This window comes from Pseudocercospora fijiensis, assembly GCF_000340215.1.
Source record: "Pseudocercospora fijiensis CIRAD86 unplaced genomic scaffold MYCFIscaffold_2, whole genome shotgun sequence".
In the NCBI taxonomy this organism is placed as follows: Eukaryota; Fungi; Ascomycota; class Dothideomycetes; order Mycosphaerellales; family Mycosphaerellaceae; genus Pseudocercospora; species Pseudocercospora fijiensis.
The window spans coordinates 2,935,489-2,951,797 of record NW_006921533.1 but is presented as its reverse complement, the minus strand read 5'-3'; the positions used below and the strand labels follow the sequence as shown (position 1 = coordinate 2,951,797).

At 45.4% G+C, this 16,309-nt stretch overlaps 5 protein-coding genes across 5 annotated transcripts; 2 read left to right on the top strand and 3 right to left on the bottom strand.

The window, feature by feature from the left end:
* Nucleotides 1–7,709: 7,709 nt before the first annotated feature.
* MYCFIDRAFT_70920 (uncharacterized protein) lies at nucleotides 7,710–8,799 on the top strand. Its single transcript, XM_007924521.1, has 2 exons — nucleotides 7,710–8,069; nucleotides 8,124–8,799. Exons 1-2 carry the CDS (start codon nucleotides 8,034–8,036, stop codon nucleotides 8,739–8,741), a joined length of 654 nt encoding a protein of 217 aa, XP_007922712.1. The 5' UTR covers nucleotides 7,710–8,033; the 3' UTR covers nucleotides 8,742–8,799.
* On the bottom strand, nucleotides 8,766–10,377 carry MYCFIDRAFT_59194 (uncharacterized protein; the record flags this gene model as incomplete). The annotated part of the gene is made up of 4 exons (XM_007924424.1): nucleotides 8,766–9,674; nucleotides 9,731–9,981; nucleotides 10,041–10,079; nucleotides 10,134–10,377. 4 exons carry the CDS (start codon nucleotides 10,375–10,377, stop codon nucleotides 8,826–8,828), a joined length of 1,383 nt encoding a protein of 460 aa, XP_007922615.1. The 3' UTR covers nucleotides 8,766–8,825.
* A 240-nt stretch (nucleotides 10,378–10,617) lies between these two features.
* Nucleotides 10,618–11,512, bottom strand: MYCFIDRAFT_39699 (uncharacterized protein; the record flags this gene model as incomplete). The annotated part of the gene is made up of 4 exons (XM_007924216.1): nucleotides 10,618–10,772; nucleotides 10,828–11,061; nucleotides 11,120–11,220; nucleotides 11,271–11,512. 4 exons carry the CDS (start codon nucleotides 11,510–11,512, stop codon nucleotides 10,618–10,620), a joined length of 732 nt encoding a protein of 243 aa, XP_007922407.1.
* A 434-nt stretch (nucleotides 11,513–11,946) lies between these two features.
* On the top strand, nucleotides 11,947–13,778 carry MYCFIDRAFT_186338 (uncharacterized protein; the record flags this gene model as incomplete). The annotated part of the gene is made up of 7 exons (XM_007925173.1): nucleotides 11,947–12,124; nucleotides 12,178–12,397; nucleotides 12,454–12,502; nucleotides 12,577–13,269; nucleotides 13,322–13,452; nucleotides 13,504–13,651; nucleotides 13,716–13,778. 7 exons carry the CDS (start codon nucleotides 11,947–11,949, stop codon nucleotides 13,776–13,778), a joined length of 1,482 nt encoding a protein of 493 aa, XP_007923364.1.
* Nucleotides 13,779–14,201: 423 nt separating this feature from the next.
* Nucleotides 14,202–16,040, bottom strand: MYCFIDRAFT_115177 (uncharacterized protein; the record flags this gene model as incomplete). The annotated part of the gene is made up of 1 exon (XM_007925172.1): nucleotides 14,202–16,040. A coding segment is annotated over one exon (1,839 nt), but the record flags the coding sequence as incomplete, so codon positions are not given.
* Between the last annotated feature and the right edge of the window lie 269 nt (nucleotides 16,041–16,309).

The window sequence follows — 16,309 nt, the reverse complement described above, 5'->3', positions numbered from 1 at the left end:
TATACTACTAGACTTGCTAGCTAGAGGATAACTACTAGTAATTAAGGGGTTATATATAATATATCTAGGCCTCTACTAAGGTAGTATATCTATTCTTTTAGTATATATTCTATATATAGCCTAAATAATTAAATTTTATTTATATATTTTAAGCGAGTTTAGTAACGTAGAAAAGGGTGCGTTGCCTATATTTATACCTTAAAAGAAGGGCCATAGGTTAAAATGGCAGCGAACAATCAGAGACGAAGGGAAGATAGTTAAGAAGGAAGGGAGGACGAATAGAAAGCACTATATACTAGGGCAGAGGAGGTACTAAAGGCAGAAGATAGAAGAACCCCTAAGAGGGTATATAGGATAATAATCTCAGAACTCCTTAGAGGACTGAAAGCAATCTACAACTAGGCAAGCTACGTTATTACAAAGGTAGCTAATATAGTCGTAGCAAAGATTACGAAGAAACAATAGGAGACAAGCCTAAACTACCGCACCTAGGCAGTAGTAGCTAGTTAGGAGGCGCTAAAACCCCCGAAGACAGTAGTTAGAGTCTATATTACGGACCTATAGGAGCAAAAGGAAATCTAAGGACTTATAGGGAAAGAGATTGTAGAAAGAATTACAGTTAAAGAGGTAATTAGGGCTAGAAACGAAGGTAAAGGGGTAATTAAGCTATTTATAGTATAAGAGCAGGACAAAAAGAAGCTAGAAGCACAAAAAGAATAGACAACTAAGATAGAGAAAACAGCAAAGGTCTCCTAATAGCAATTTATGATTATAGCCTATAGTATAACAAGAAGCTTTAAGGAAGAATAGGATATTAAGAGCCTATAGAGACAAAACTAAGCTATATACCTAGGCCTTAGGATTACAAAAGTAGCATAGATTAAAAGGAAAATCGAAGAGACTAAGAAGCAGTCTTCCCTAATTATCTAGGTAGGGAGTGTAGAGTAAGCTAATATAGTACTAGACTAGGGGTTGTTCTAGGACTTTAAAAGATTAGAAACAGAGATATATAGAAGCAACTATAGGATAATGCAGTGCTTTAAATGTTAATACTATAGACACTTAGTAGCTAAGTATACAAAAACAACCAATACCTGCTCCTATTATATAGGGGATTACTAGGTTAAAGAATACAAAGTATACAAGGGAGAAGCAAGATGTATATACTATACTAAAAGACACCCCTCTTAGGCGAAGGAATGCCTAGTAAGAATACAGGCAGCTAGGAAGGCAAAGGAAGCTAGAATTAACACACTAAAAAGGTATACAACAAGCTAGGGCAGCTAGGTATAGAAGCAACCTAGCTAAGTGCTATAAAAGAGGTCCAGACAAGATAATAGGTTCACATTTAGGGCCTTACTAGCACAAGAGAGTTACTAGTAACTAGGGAGACTAAGATACCTTAATATTATAGGAAAGGAAGCAGGGCAGACAAAGCTTAGTTAAATATTAGTCTAAAGTAAGGGAAGACTAAAGGAAAACCTATAGGGAAATAATATAGATAAAACTTAATAAATATTGCAACATTACTAAACATTATATAGTATAATATCAACAAGAGCAAAGACAAGGTATAAAGGAGCTTCCTTTAAGCACTAAACCTAAAAGAACATTACATTATTGCAATCTAAGAGCCCTAGCTTAACCTATATATAAGGAGACTAGCAATAGTTAAAGACCTAAGATACTACCTAATTATCTATAACTAGGGAGCCCTAAGGACATACATCTATATTAGTAAGGAGATAGATATAGAAACCTAGCAGGCTATACTATAGGAGGATAGGGACCTAATATTAGTTCAAGTAGAGATATCCTAAGGTATACTCTAAGTCTACTGTATATACAACCTACTACTAGACTTAAGAAGCAGTACCTAACTGAAAACCCTAGAAAGACTACCTAGAGTTATCTAGAGGAACACCTACTAAATCCTACTTAGGGATTTCAACCTCTACTACCCCCTCTAGGGCTTAGACTTTACCCTAGCTTACTACTTCCTAGCAGGAAGACTAATTAATATATTAGAGAGGGAAGGAATAGAAATTGTTACCCTAAAGGGACTAATTACTTAGGAGGTAAGAGGAAGCAGTAGCATACTAGACCTATACTTTATATTATATTAGATTAGGAACAGGATCACAAGATGTAGGGTTAACTAGGAACTAGAAGAATTATTAGACTACTTCCCGGTATAGATTGAGCTAAATGTCTAAGCTAATTAGGAAAGGGAACTAGAGGAGAAGCTTAACTAGAAGGGTGCCTAATAGGGCAGGATTAGGGAGGAACTAGAAAGGGACCTAAAACTAGAGGAACTCTTAACAAAGCACCTACTAAGGCTAGAAGACATTAATAAGGCAGTAGAAGAACTAATAGGAATCCTAAAACAGGTAGCTAGAAAGCATACCCTAGTAAAGAAACATTCACTATACTAGCAACTATACTAGACTAGTAAGTATATAAAGAAGGTTAAAGCAGTAAGGAAGGCTAGGAGGCAGTAGATACAAACCTATACCTAGGAAGTATAGAACAACTACAACAAAGCCTACTAGGAAAAGAAGATCTAGATTAAGAAAGATAAGATGCAAGAATAGAGATCTACAATAGGAATAATTACAAAGAAACCAGAGGAGATATAGAGGATAGCTAAATAGGCAAGGAGACCTAAACAGGATAAGGATATACTACTACAATTCCCGGACATTATAGACTAATAAGGACAAATGCAGACTATAATAGAAGGGAAAGTAAGAGCCCTAGGCTAACACTTCTTCTATAGAAAAGTATAAGCAGACCTATTAGATATAAAGGAGGAAGAATAAGAGACTCTACTACTAGGTATACTAAGAGACACCTAGGTTAAACCCGAAACTATTAAAAGGATCCTAAAGAAAATTCTAGGCAATAAGGCACTAGGAGAAGACAAGATCTACAATAAACTTCTAAAAGTATACAGGAAGGGGCTAGCCCTAGTACTCGCTAATATCTTTTTACAAAGCCTAGCACTAGGACACTACCTAAGACTATTTAGGAAGTCCCTAACAGTAGTACTAAGGAAGCCCTAGAAGGAAGACTATATACAGCTTAAGGCCTATAGACCAATAGCCCTACTTAATACAATAGGCAAGGTGCTAGAAAAAATTGTCGCTAAAAGGCTAATAACCTTTACCGAGGAAAGGAACATCCTTCCTAAAGGCTAGATAGGAGGAAGAAAGAAGAGGTTAACACTAATAGCTATAGAACTAATTATAAAACAGATCAAGTATATCTAGCACTATAGTCAAAACTAGGTAGCAACCCTCCTCTCCCTTAATATCTTAGGAGCCTTTAACAATATATCCTACGAAAGGCTCCTATATATACTTAAACAGAAAGCTACACTAAACTAGATAGTCTAATTTATCTAGTCCTTCCTGCAGGAAAGATTAATATAGCTCATTCTAGGTAAATTCAAATCAGACCCAATACTAACTAAAAAGGGAATCCCTTAAGGATTAATACTCTCCCTAATCCTTTTCCTTATCTTTGTAGCAGACCTACTCCCACTCCTAGAATTAAAAAACATATTAGCATTAGGGTTTATAGATAACACAAATATCCTAGCCTAGTCTAAGACAATAGAAACCAACTATAAGATCCTAGAAGAGAAGCACTAGGAGTATAAAAAATAGGCAAGGAGGCATAGAGCAAAATTCGCCTTAGAAAAGTACTAGCTTATCCACTTTAGCAAGGCTAAATTAACCTACAATATAAAGCAATTAATCACTATCTAAGGCTTTAAAACCCAACTATTAGTAGAGCTTAGGGTACTAGGGATCTAGCTAGATCTAAAACTAAATTAGGGACTATAAATAAAGAAGGCAAAGCAGAGGGCAGATACTAATATATAATCCATTAATAGGCTTATAGCCTCTATATAGGGGGCTACATTCGAGAAAGCTAAAGTTATATACAAAGCAATTGTTAAGCTAGCAATGCTATATAGAGCATAGATATAGACAGCCTAGGAGAAGATACTAAAGAGGATTAAGCAACTAGTTAGCAGGTCCCAAACCCAAAGCCTAAAGAAAATCCTAGGAGCATACAAAACTATACTAACAAGGGTAGTAGAGATAGAATTAGGGATCCTACTAGTTAAACAATACTTCAAGGGACTAAGACACTAATATACAGCAAAGACAATAGAATACCTAGCCTAATAGACTATCTAAAAGGCACTAGACAAGATAAAAGCCTAGTGTATTAGGACTAGGAGGCGAGACAGACTACAAATGACTCCTTAGAAAGTCAAAGACCTAGAGCAATATAGAGTCTTAACAAGAGAAATACTAGAAAAAGAGCTTTAGGGACTAAATATAAGGCTAAAGGAAGATAAGCTAAAGGGAGAGAAATAAAGCCTAGTAGAATCAATTGCTAGATACCTATAGGAGTAGGAATAGAATAAAACACAAGTTAGACTAGGAACCCTAAAGGCACTAATCAAATTTAGTCAATATAACTACTAGCTCTATAAGGACCTAAACAGGGCCGAGGCAAGCCTAGCTATCTAAATCAGATCTGAATACATTAGATTCAGATCTTACCTATTTAGAAGAAACGTCCTAGGAATTAAAAGCAGGGCTTACTAATATAGCTACCAATCTCAGAACCCTAAGCATATGCTGCTAGTCTGCCCTTAATAGTTAGAAGGCAGAAGCGATTAGAGACAAAAAGTAATAGAAAGGGAATACGATAAGCTAATCTAGAGCAAAGAAGACCTAAAGAGGATAGTAAAGTAGATTATTAAATAGGGATTTATATAACAATTCGTATTAGCAAGGGAAACTAAAGAGTAGATAAGAAGGAGGGAAGAAGAGGGGGAAAGAAGGGCAGGGTAGTAGGCAAGGTAGTTAGAGGGTAACAACTATAATACTAGTATACCCTAGAGGAAGGAGAACAAGGAAACAAAGAAGATCAACACTTATAAATAGGACAGGAGGGAGGTTTTTACTAACTAAGTTAGTTTCCTACCTAAAACAATATATAGAAACAGACCTACATAGGCCGAAAGGCACTACAATAGGCAAATGAAATATCTATCTATCTATATATTTTAAGCTAAGGTTAATAACTTTTACTACTAGTAAATTTACTACTAAAGTCTAAATCGCTATTTTAGTATATAGCTAAAGTCCTATTCTCTCTTACTATAGTAATTAGCTAAGTAGTACTTAGTATTTGCTATAGATATATTTCGTTTTCTAACTAAATATTTAAAGCCTACTAACTAAGAGTCTAAGGGAATTAATAGCGCGCGTCTAGACTAGCAGCAAACTACTACTTAGATACTAGTACTTATACTAAGCCCTACTAAACTATATACTATAGCTAGAACAAACTACTATATAACTTAAAAAAGCATAACTATAATTAAGAATTGTAAGATTAGTAAATTTTCCTTTATAAACTAGGGCATAGATATATATAGAAACTAAAATTATAATATTCTCTAAAACTAGTATCGTATTCCTAGAACCTTATAGATAGCTATATTATATATAATATAAACATACCTAGGCCTATAGTTATAGAGTCTAAGAGCCTTTAGCTATCGAAGTTTGCTAGCCTCGGTAGTCGAGATATATATACGATTAGTTATTAGAGTCTAGAGGTGTAGGCTAAGGCTTAGGGCTAAGACTTATATAACTTCTAGCCTATAAGTGCGCCCGAGATCTGTGCTTATTAAGCGCGGATACTTCTGATCTTTTGTCGCGGCGTAAGACGCTAGTAAACGGGCGCACTAGTGCAGCGGTCTGATATAGTATCCGCGCTTAACGGTCTATAGGTTTAACGGTCGTACGTTCGATTCTCGGCGAGTCGGCGTACGCTTATTAGCCGACTAGGCTAATCCTCGGTAGACGCGGCTTCGGAGGCGCCTAATTAAGGTGTCTATATACTAGCACCTCGCTAAATCTCGCTTAACTCGCTTCGTAGAGGACCCGTAATTAATAACGTTTGTATAGGCCCGCTAAGACCTACGATTTTGTATGTGTTCGGGGCATAATTTTAGGAATTATCGAAACAACTAATACCTTATCGCCTCTACTACTATCGCGCTAATAGAAGAACCGGCGCCTAGAAGCTATAATAGCTTTAAGGCTATTCGAGAGAGGCTGTTTCTTGCTAAGAAGGACGTTGCTATACCGTACGACGATTTCCTTATCGCTATAAAGCTAATATCTAATGTATATAGTCGTAACAAGGTTACTAAGGTAAAGCCTAATCGTACTAGCGGTAGATACCTATCGAAGGCATATTATCGTTATATTAAGTCGAAACGGATAGTAGCGGCGGATAAGAAGAAGAGCGTAGAAGGCGGTAGTAGTTATTATAAACCCGAGTTTGCTACTAACGACTATTACAAGGTTAGCTTAGTCGTTAATATATATTAGGACAGTAAGCAAGGCTCTCCTATTAATGTCGTTATTAAGCGGACCGATTATCGTTATTAGTATACCTATACGCTCTAGTAATGCGACGTACGGCGCTATTATTCTCGTTATAACCCTTCTTTGCGACTTAATATACTACGCAGGTACTAAACGGCCTACAATCTACCGCCGGCGGCAACAACGTCTAATATATTAGTCCGTACGCGCCGAAGACTAAAGACTACTTACTTACTCGATACCTACGTAAAATGCCGCTATCTACGCCCTTTAAACCGTCTACTCCGAGCCGTTTGCGACACTTAATAACTAGCGACAGTTAGTCCGAGAACCTTCCGTAGAATATACTAATTCGACTACCGCCTAACGCGGACGTATAATAGTAGAACCGCCGCTTTAATCTATACTATAATCTATAGACAGGCGCGTAAGAGTACTACGATAGACGGCTACTATAGGCGCTAACTAATAAGGCATTAGAAGAGCAGGTAGAGCGAGTGCGATAATAGCGATAGCAAGGTAGATAGATAGACAAGCAAGAGCGCGTTAATAATACCTATATTTTGCTATACTATTAATGCCTTACTAACACTTTAGCTTCATTTTAAACTAGTGCCGGCGGCGGCGATAGCAGGTGCTAGCGGTACTAGCGGTGCTAGCGGTGCTACGCTATTCCTAAAGAAGAGCTAGAAATGGGTACGTTTCGTTATAATTGTTAGGAACCGCGTACTTCCGAAGGCACGTGCGGCCTTGGCGGTGCCAGAATACAGACACCCCCTGATTGCCTCAGGCGCGCGACTCTGCTGCAGGCGCACCTGCCTTGGAGGGGTCGACTTATAGGCAGTTGAAAAACGTCGCTACACCTGTGCAAGTTCAGATTGCGACAGTTGTTTGATTGGCTGCCTCGAGTGTGGGGTATGCCAAGGCGTTGCCTAGCTGCATGTTCGGGTGCGGGGTATGCCAAGAAGACGTTGCCCGGCTGCATGTTCGGGTGCGGGGTATGACGTCATAGGCTGCGGGGGCCGCAGCTAAGAAGAGGGAAGCGCGTATCAGAGTCCAGAGGTGCAGGCTAAGGCTTGGCGCCAAGACTCACGTAACTTCTAGCCTATAAGTGCGCCCGAGATCTGTGCTTATTAAGCGCGGATACTTCCGATCTTTTGTCGCGGCGTAAGACGCTAGTAAACGGGCGCACTAGTGCAGCGGTCTGACATTAGTAATCAAAACAAATACATTGCAAGCTGCCAGTCTTGGAACGCGATAGTGGTCCACAACACTTCCTAGTTTATGAATAGCCGGAGCTGATTTACGAATAGTCGCGCCCGCTACTGAGCTCTTCGCGTGCCGAGTGTATGGAGTCGAATTAAACCCATTTAAACCTCCAAACCCCTCAGGGAATGCCACTCGAAGGATTGAGCGACCTTATGTGAACTGAGAGCTGCGTGTACAGAGCGGACCCAGTAGACATTCCGCCTCCGCTTCAGGAGTATAGAGCTGAAGACGCGTCGACGACACGATGGATTCCAGGCGGTCACTGTACTGACTACAAAAGCGAGAGCAATAGCTTAGGCATCGGCGACTAACAAACGGTTCAAACTTCTGTCAAACATGGGCGTCTTCAATATCACAGTCTACACAGACACTGTCAGTAACGAAGGCGGCATGCCAAAGACAGTAGAAAGTGCTGACCGAGTTCAGATTTGCCCGTGGTGCTACATCGGACACAAATCCCTCGATCGAGCCATCGAGCTATACCGAAAGACCTATCCTGGTGGCAGCAATAAAGAATTCGTGTTTGAATACCTCCCGTACTACCTCAACCCAGACGCTCCGGCCGAGGGCATACCCTGGGAGGAAAGAGTCGCAGACAAAAATGGCGAGGAGAGAGTCAATGCCATTCGGACACGGCTGCAACGTGTGGGTCGACAGAATGTGATACAGTTCAAGTTCAACAATCGCGTTGGCAATACTCGTGATTCCCATCGGCTTCTGCAGCAGGTCCGACGCACGAAAGGCCTCGGTGCGCAGAAAGCATTGCTCGAGCAAATCTATTCTGCTCATATGGAGCATGATGCTGATATCACTTCGCACAACGACATGGCCAAGGCTGCCGTTTCTGCTGGCCTAGACAAGGATGAGGTTTTGGCGTTCCTAAAATCTGGAGAGCTGACGGAAGAGGTAGATGCAATGGCGGCTCGTTCGAGACAGAATGGTGTCACTTCCGTGCCTACCTTCGACTTCAATGGCAGAAGGGTCGACGTGGAAGGTGCAGCAGATACTTCTGAGTTCTTTGAGGCTTTGGTCGCGGCTTCTTGAGATTGCACAGAGGAACATTACTGGCATGACTGATGGCAAATTACATTTTCAGCTGCTCAAGGTCCTGGCCGTCAGTTCCCTAGGCTACAACTTGGCCTGTGCGCTACTTCCAGACAGTGCTGTCCATGCATCAAGCGTTACATCGCCCTTCGCATCCAGCCTGGCCTGGGATGCTCTGTACAACCTAGGAAGATCCACCTCCTCCGCCTTCTTATCATCAAGCACCATTTCAGCAATCGCTTTACCTGACAAGAAGATCTGCGGCATGCCATGTCCGGAGAAACCAGCACAGACGTATGCGCCCGGCTTTCCAGGAACTTCGCCGACATGTGGAAAGCCATCGCTCGAATATCCCATGATTCCACTCCAGACCTTGTCTGTATAGGCGCCGCTATCCTCCCAACCTCGGAAATGTCTCTGCATGTACCCGTCGAAGTAGTTCTTGGCGGGCTCGATCAGCTTGGAGTCGTCGATGTTGTCATACCATTGGTCCAGATCGCGGAAGAAATCCCTACGCCCTCCGCCAACGACTATGCTCCCATCGCTACGCGGGATGAGGTAGTCGTATTCCATTGGACTCAAGCGCAAGATATAGCTGTTTGATAGGAATGGTGCATGAGTCTTGGTTGGTACAATGCGGCTACATATTCCGCGCACAGGAATGATCTTCTTTTTGAAGTCTGGTAGGAGGGTTGACGTGTACGCATTAGTTGCGTAGATGACTTTGGACGCTTTGACAGACCCGCGATCTGTTTCAACTGACCAGGGACGCCGCTGGTCTTTTATTGACCTTGCAGACTTCACAGGCGTGTGAGTCTGAAGATTGACACCTCGGGATACGACCTTCGAAAGCAGGGAAAGAACCAGCTTGTAAGGCCAGACGTGGCCTGCTGTGTAGGTGAAACAGCCTTTGGCGCCCTTGACTCCGGAGATCTGTTTGACATATCAGCTCAGCAGCAACGAAACGTTGATTATTTTCGAACGCTTACGCCTTCAGCTGTTCTTCCATCACTGTAATGAACTTCCGCTGCACTCGATATCTTGGCTGCTGTGAGTGCCTCTAGACCAGATTTGAGCTCTTTTCGAATGTCCTCGTACAGACATACGTCAGTAGCTCGGGTGACGACGAAATCACAATCGATGTTCTCCTTCTCGACCAATTCTTTGATGGCTTTGACATGTCTTTGCTCGAACGAAGATACTTCTTCGGCAGCATCTCTGCCGTATTTCCGAAGCGCACCTGTGACATGATGTTAGTTAGACAAGAACATGTAGGAAATTATGCTCTGGCAATCTCACCTGCTGCCCGATAGTACGGATCTGGTTTGAGGTGGCCACCTGGAGAATGGCATTAGTCATTGCAGTCAACGTCAATCACGTTCTTGAACTCACCATTTCGTCCTGTGGCACCAGAACATGCCTCTCTTGCTTCAAGAATGGCCATCGATACATTTTTGCCTGATTCTTTACTCTTCTCAAGCAGATGATATGCTATCGAAGCTCCAGCAAATCCAGCTCCGATTATGACAATGTCGACTTCGGCTGGAAGCTGCTCAGTCGTCCTGTGATTGTCGAAGTCGTGAAGCTCGGTTCTCCAGAATGAGAGCGTCGAGTTCGGGACAGGATATTGGGCCATTTTGAAAGCTGAGGTCCCTCATCAAGACTATGGAGTTGGGGAGGTTTGTGTAGTCTCAACGCTTATGTTGAAGCGCAGGGCACGAATGGCGAGAGCGAACAAATCCCGGCCCGGCGCAACTCTTGGCCTATCGGCCAGTGGATTAGCCTCAATTCGGTAGGATATCGTTCACGTGGAATAACGCAGGAAAGCTGATGGAAGACGTGATATATGGCCGTAGGCGCAGTTGTAAACGTCTTCCTATTGAGATGCAGCAATAATCTTGTCGGCCATATCAGGTAAAGTATCGGCTACGACGTCCATCTTGCCGAACAGGTCTGGCAACTCTTCTCCTTCGTAGACGGTACAATAGGCTCCCTTGAAGCCACTCCTCTTGGCTGCACTGGCATCCCATACTGTAAAGAGTCAGTAGCTGTCTCTTGTCTTCACAATCTATGCAATGAAACTCACAATGTGCTGCTGCAAACCACGGTGGTTGGCTTCCAGATTTGCTCAAAGCTTCGAGCACAGGCTTGTATGCTGCAGGATCCGGTTTGCCAACTGCAGCTGTATCGCAAGACATGAGATGCTCTGCTGGGAGCTCGACTCCTGCGTTCTTGAAATAGGCGCTGACCCTCTTCAGATCACCCATCGTGAATGCTCGTACAGTGAAGCCAGCATCGCGGAGTTTCTGTATGCATTCCTCTAAATTACGTGTCAGTGAGGCTCAATCTATCGACGGGACAGGAGGTAATCCACTCACTAGCACCAGGACGTAATTCGAGTTTCAGGTATCCCTCTTCCATGATATAGTTCACATCCTCCGCCGATGCAAAGTCTCGAGCATTCGCAATCCCGGCTTTGCTGTTCGCCTCATAAGTAATCGTATTTTCATCATCCAGCTCTAAACTCACAATAATATTCTCCAGAAGAGTTGTTCAAAACAACCCGCAAACGTGACATATTTCCCGCTCATCGATAGGTATGTATACTCTCGTTCCGCAACCTCGATCCATGTATAACCCAGGAAGCTTGGATTGATGCCTTCTGCACGCAGGCGATCTCCCATCCGTTTGTCGATCGCCTCATTGAGCACCTCATATCCCACTAGGGTTCCTACGACGTCGAAAACAACATTCTTTTCTGACGAAGCCATGATGGGTGACGAAGAAGCCAGGAGTTCGGCTTAAAGTCTTGCGACAGCTGTGACAAGTATCAATCTTATACTTCTGCGTAGAGTATCCAAGAGTCACTGTTGTAGTTGAGTCACTTGCATTGAGGTTGGAAGCCCATCCAGCCTCCTCACCCAAAACAGCTTCCACGGCCAAGCTATCCTGGCTACAGCTTCCCCGGGCCGGTTGAAATGTGGCCCGATCTCGCATATAGCGTAGCCGAGCCTTTTCAGTAGACGATCTCGTCTGCAATTACATCGGTATGAAATGCGGCGACACTGTCTCATCACGACTATCAACATGGCAGTGGAGAAAGGAGACGTTATAAGAACCATGAAGTCTCGCTGTTTGCGACGCGATGCAGCAGTTGCGTGCATGGTTCAATCTTCGACATTGTTGACAAACCGAGCTGCACGCCATGGACAGCGAGAAGAGGGCAGAGCAGCTTGCACCGCAGAGCGACAAAGATGCCGACCTTGAGAGACCACCCACCTACCAGCGTGGCGAGACAACCATCGTCACCTCGGGCGTGGATGATGCCGGGTATTATAGGAGGCTTTCGAAACGACAGATAATGATGATGACTTTCGGAGCCGGTTTGTGAGCACTCATCGTGAGAAAGAATGCTGTGAGAACTCATGGATTACAGGCATCGGAATAGGCCTGTGGGTTGGAACCGGGACTGCGCTGAAATTTGCTGGACCAGGCGGCATCGCCGTTGCGTATACCATTGTAGCCTTTGTCGTATGGCTACAGTGCATGTCGATTGGCGAGATGACAGCATACAGGCCCGTACACGGTGGCTTTATTCGGCAGGAAGCTGAATATGTTGACCCAGCTTTCGGTTTCGCATGTGGCATCAACTTCTGGTAAGGAATATTGCTTGCGAGTCGCTGCGCTGCTGGTCGATCAATTCTTACACCAGGTTCGAATGGGTTATGATTATTCCGGCTGAAATCACGGCCGCAATTTCCGTTCTGCAATTCTGGCCAGAGACAAACGCCGTGCCACTTGCTGCATACATCACCATATTCCTCGCTGTGGCAAGATGTTCCCAGTGCGAATATACGGCCATATCGAGTACTGGTTTTCATGGGTGAAGATCCTTGCAATCATTGTCATGATCTTCTTCTTGTTTATCATGGCTAGCGGAGGCGTTGCGGCTACCAATGGGCCACTCGTTTTCACATACTGGAAAAATCCAGGTGCTTTCAATAACGGCATCAAAGGCATTGCCAAAGCGTTTGTGCAGGCCGGATTCTCTTTTGGTGGAGGAGAGCATATCGCCATCATCGCAGGCGAGGCAAAGGAGCCCAGGAGAACGGTGAAAGCCACTGTATGGCCAATCTTCTGGCGAATGTTCTGCTTCTTTGTGCTCAATATCTGGCTTGTCGGGATGTGCGTGCCTTTCAACGACGCGGATCTTGTGAGTGCATCTGGAACTCTCGGCTCACCATTCGTCATTGCAGTGCGCAGAGCCAAGCAAGGCTGGCTAGCGCATGGATTGAACGCTTTTGTCTTCATCGGCGTTATTAGCTGTGGGATCACGAGCGTTTACATTGCCAGTCGGAGTTTGACTGCCCTGTCAGACATCAAGCTCATCCATCACGTATTTGGCAGAAAAGATAAGGCCGGACGTCCTCGGGTCGCACTAGCAATCAGCGTGGCTATCGGCGGTGGCCTCTGCTATCTCAATTGTAATGACACGGCGTATACTGTGTACTCCTGGTTCTCGAGCCTGGTAAGGGGAAAGCCAGCCACTGCGATACTTTGCTGACTTTTCGCACTCGCAGGTCGCAATCGCCGCATTCTTCCAAGGGGGCTCGTTGTTCATCACACACTGCTTCTTCAGAGCTGCTCTGCGGGCACAGCATATTGACTATCGAGGATTGCCTAGCAAGGCGCCATTCGCTCCATATGTCCAGTGAGTGGCTGCGAGTGAGAACAAGTCGTCCAATGCCCTGAAAGTCCATAGGTATCTTGGCATTCTTATCATCGTCTTTATCCTGGCGTATGAGTTCTACCTCAGCGTCGCTCCTTTCGGCGAGAAAGGAAGCGTCAAGACCTTCTTTGCCAACTATCTTGGTGCGCCACTTTTCTTCTTCGACCTCATTGTGTACAAGGTAAGCATTGGAACCACCTTGACTCGCGATATAATTGCAAGACACTTATGCCAATTTCCGCCAGCTCTGGTATGGAACAAAGCTTGTGAAGCCCGGCGAAGTCGATTGCAGCTTTCGTATTCGATGAGCAGGATAGAGTCAGCGCAGAGATGCTCGCGCAAGATGGAAATGTGAAGCAGCAGAGCTGGGATATCAAGCAAAAGATGCTTAATCTCATCTTCGGCTGAAAGGCTGGGCAGCTGGCATACTTTCATCAACCAGGCCTTTCAGCGGGGAGAAAATGGACGTTGTCTTCTTAAGGCCCGGTAGCAATGCTGAATGCTTCATCAAAATGATGAAGCGCCAGGTCTCCGAAGTCTATGGACCCGCCCTCCAACATATCCCAATCGAAGGTATCGAAATTGTCATCGGCCTCAGATGACAGGAAATTGGCAGCTGGATCGAGGTTTGGATCTATGTGCTCAACGGATGTAGGTTGAAATTTAGCAGCCCACGTCCTGAAAGTACTAAGAGTTTCGTCGGTGTCCGAATTTTTGTCCGAATTTCTGCGATTGTCAAGGCGCGATATGGCGGCTTCGATTGCCGCTAGAATGGACGCTTCCGACCGTGTCGACAGGTTGGCGGTCGACATTGCTTTGATGCAACCCATGCCTCGAGCAAGAGACTCTCGGAGCTCCTTTGACGACTCATTCAGACATGCAGCCAGTAGAACCAGTACCGCAGCGCGACATGAGCTGAACTCGATATAGCTTGCTCGAGCGAGACCAACGCTCGTATCGAGTGCTTGACAGACGGCCACGATTTGGTCTGCAGACTCCACAGCATCTTTTGCTAAACCCTCTAGCTGGGATGCGAATTTTTCCTCTGAAGCTTGCTTGCTTGTCAACGCGGATTTAGTAGTCGTGCGTTTCTCATTGAACATGAAAGGGCGGCCCAGAAATACCAGATTGAGATGATGACACAAGGTCAAGTGAGCGACAGAACGAGTGGGTCCTGCCACCGAAGCAGATTGGTTGGCCCACCAGCCCAAATATTGCTGACGGACTTGTAGCAGACGTTCTAGATAAGCGCGGCGCAGCCGATTTGGACTCCTTCGGATCATGTGTATCACGAATGCGATGTCGCCGAGCCAATCTGTCAGCTTTGTGGAAGCATTTTCTAGGATCCTATTAGATGAAGCTTCTGCGGTCAGGCTGACAGATCGGTCGGAGGGATACTCTGCGTCAATCTCGCTCGAGGAGATGGATGTAGGCCGACCATGCAGGATTCCAATCCGCTTCTCAAGCCTATAGGTTGTCCACCAGAGCCTATTGCGAAATTCTACAGTCATCACATCTAAATCATTTCCAGTATACTTCCGATGCATGCCATTCTGGATGGCCATTTTCAGGGCAAGGCCCAAGTAGGTGTAGGCCAGTCCATAAGTGTCCAGTGGCAGGGTGTAGTGTGCGAGTAGCAGAAAAGCCTGGACGCTGTTGACCGACGCCTCGGCAATGATGTCAGGTATGAGCTCTGCAGCCATCTGGTAGAAGGAAATGCCTACGGCGTCTGCAGCCGACTCAAAGCTGGCAGCATTGACGCTAGTCGTTGGTGCATCCTGCATGTGAGCAAACTGGCTGCCCACGGCCAGAACCATCAAAGTGCTACAGATCCAAGTCGAGTCGTCGGCAGAGAGCACAGCTCGTGGGATATACAAGGCCTCCAGCCTCTGGAGGACCCAAGCTTCTTCGACGAAAAACGTGTTCGTCTGGGCATACTGGAAATAGATGCGGGCGAGAAAAATGGCGACGTCGTTGGGCGGCAGACTCTGCAGGATATTTCTCATGCTGGAGTTCTTTGACCTGAGGTGGTGAGCGCGCCAGTATTCGACGGGAGCGCTCATTCGGACATCCAGACTGGCCTCTCGCAGGCGCTTATCAACCTGTTGTTTCAGGCGTTGGGAAAAGGTCCAGTGCGAGAACTCTCCCGAATAGTGGGCGGTGTTGGAGTCAACACTCATGACGGTGAAGTTCTCGCCATCCAGCGCCGGCGCCGGCGCACTGTCGTCGTCGGCACGCTTGTGAGAGACTGCAGCGGTCTGCTCGGCCTGCAGGTTGGACACGATCCTTCGCAAGCGTTCGTCGGAGAGTGAAATGTCGCCCAGAAAGTGACGGGCGATATACTCCAGATGCCTGGTGCGTTCCTGCGACGCGCCTTCGGCGTCCTTGGAGTGCGCAGTGGCAGTGGCTTGCGAGCGTGCTTCGGAGGAGGATGCACTTTGGCAGTGTCGCCCGTACTTGAGGCATCGCTCACACGGAACACGGCCATCGCATTTCTCCTTGAGCCGGCGACAGCTGGAGCACGCCACGCTGGCCCTTTGCCGCTGCTCACTAGGAACCTTGGGCCTCTTTCTCTTCCGCGCGACGCTGCCTGTGCCTGTGCCTGTGCCTGACACGGGGCCATTGCCGACAGTCGCCATGCTTCGAGCACGCTGCCGTCCATTCTTCCACCGCCGTCCGGATGTGCTAATATTGATACACAAAAAGCGTGCGAGCTAGCTACCTACTAAGCCTGACATTGCCTGTGTCTGCCGGGATGCCTTGAACGGGATGCCTCGAACGGAACAAGGTAGACGGCGCTGGGTGCTGACGATCACACGCGGCAAGCTCATCCAACCAA

What these genes read in the sequence shown, in the direction of transcription:
- MYCFIDRAFT_70920 (XM_007924521.1), top strand. Translation starts at nt 8,034, where the DNA reads ATGGGCGTCTTCAATATCACAGTCTACACAGACACT. An exon ending in TCACAGTCTACACAGACACT is followed by an intron (nt 8,070 to 8,123) that starts GTCAGTAACGAA and finishes GACCGAGTTCAG; the next exon opens with ATTTGCCCGTGGTGCTACAT.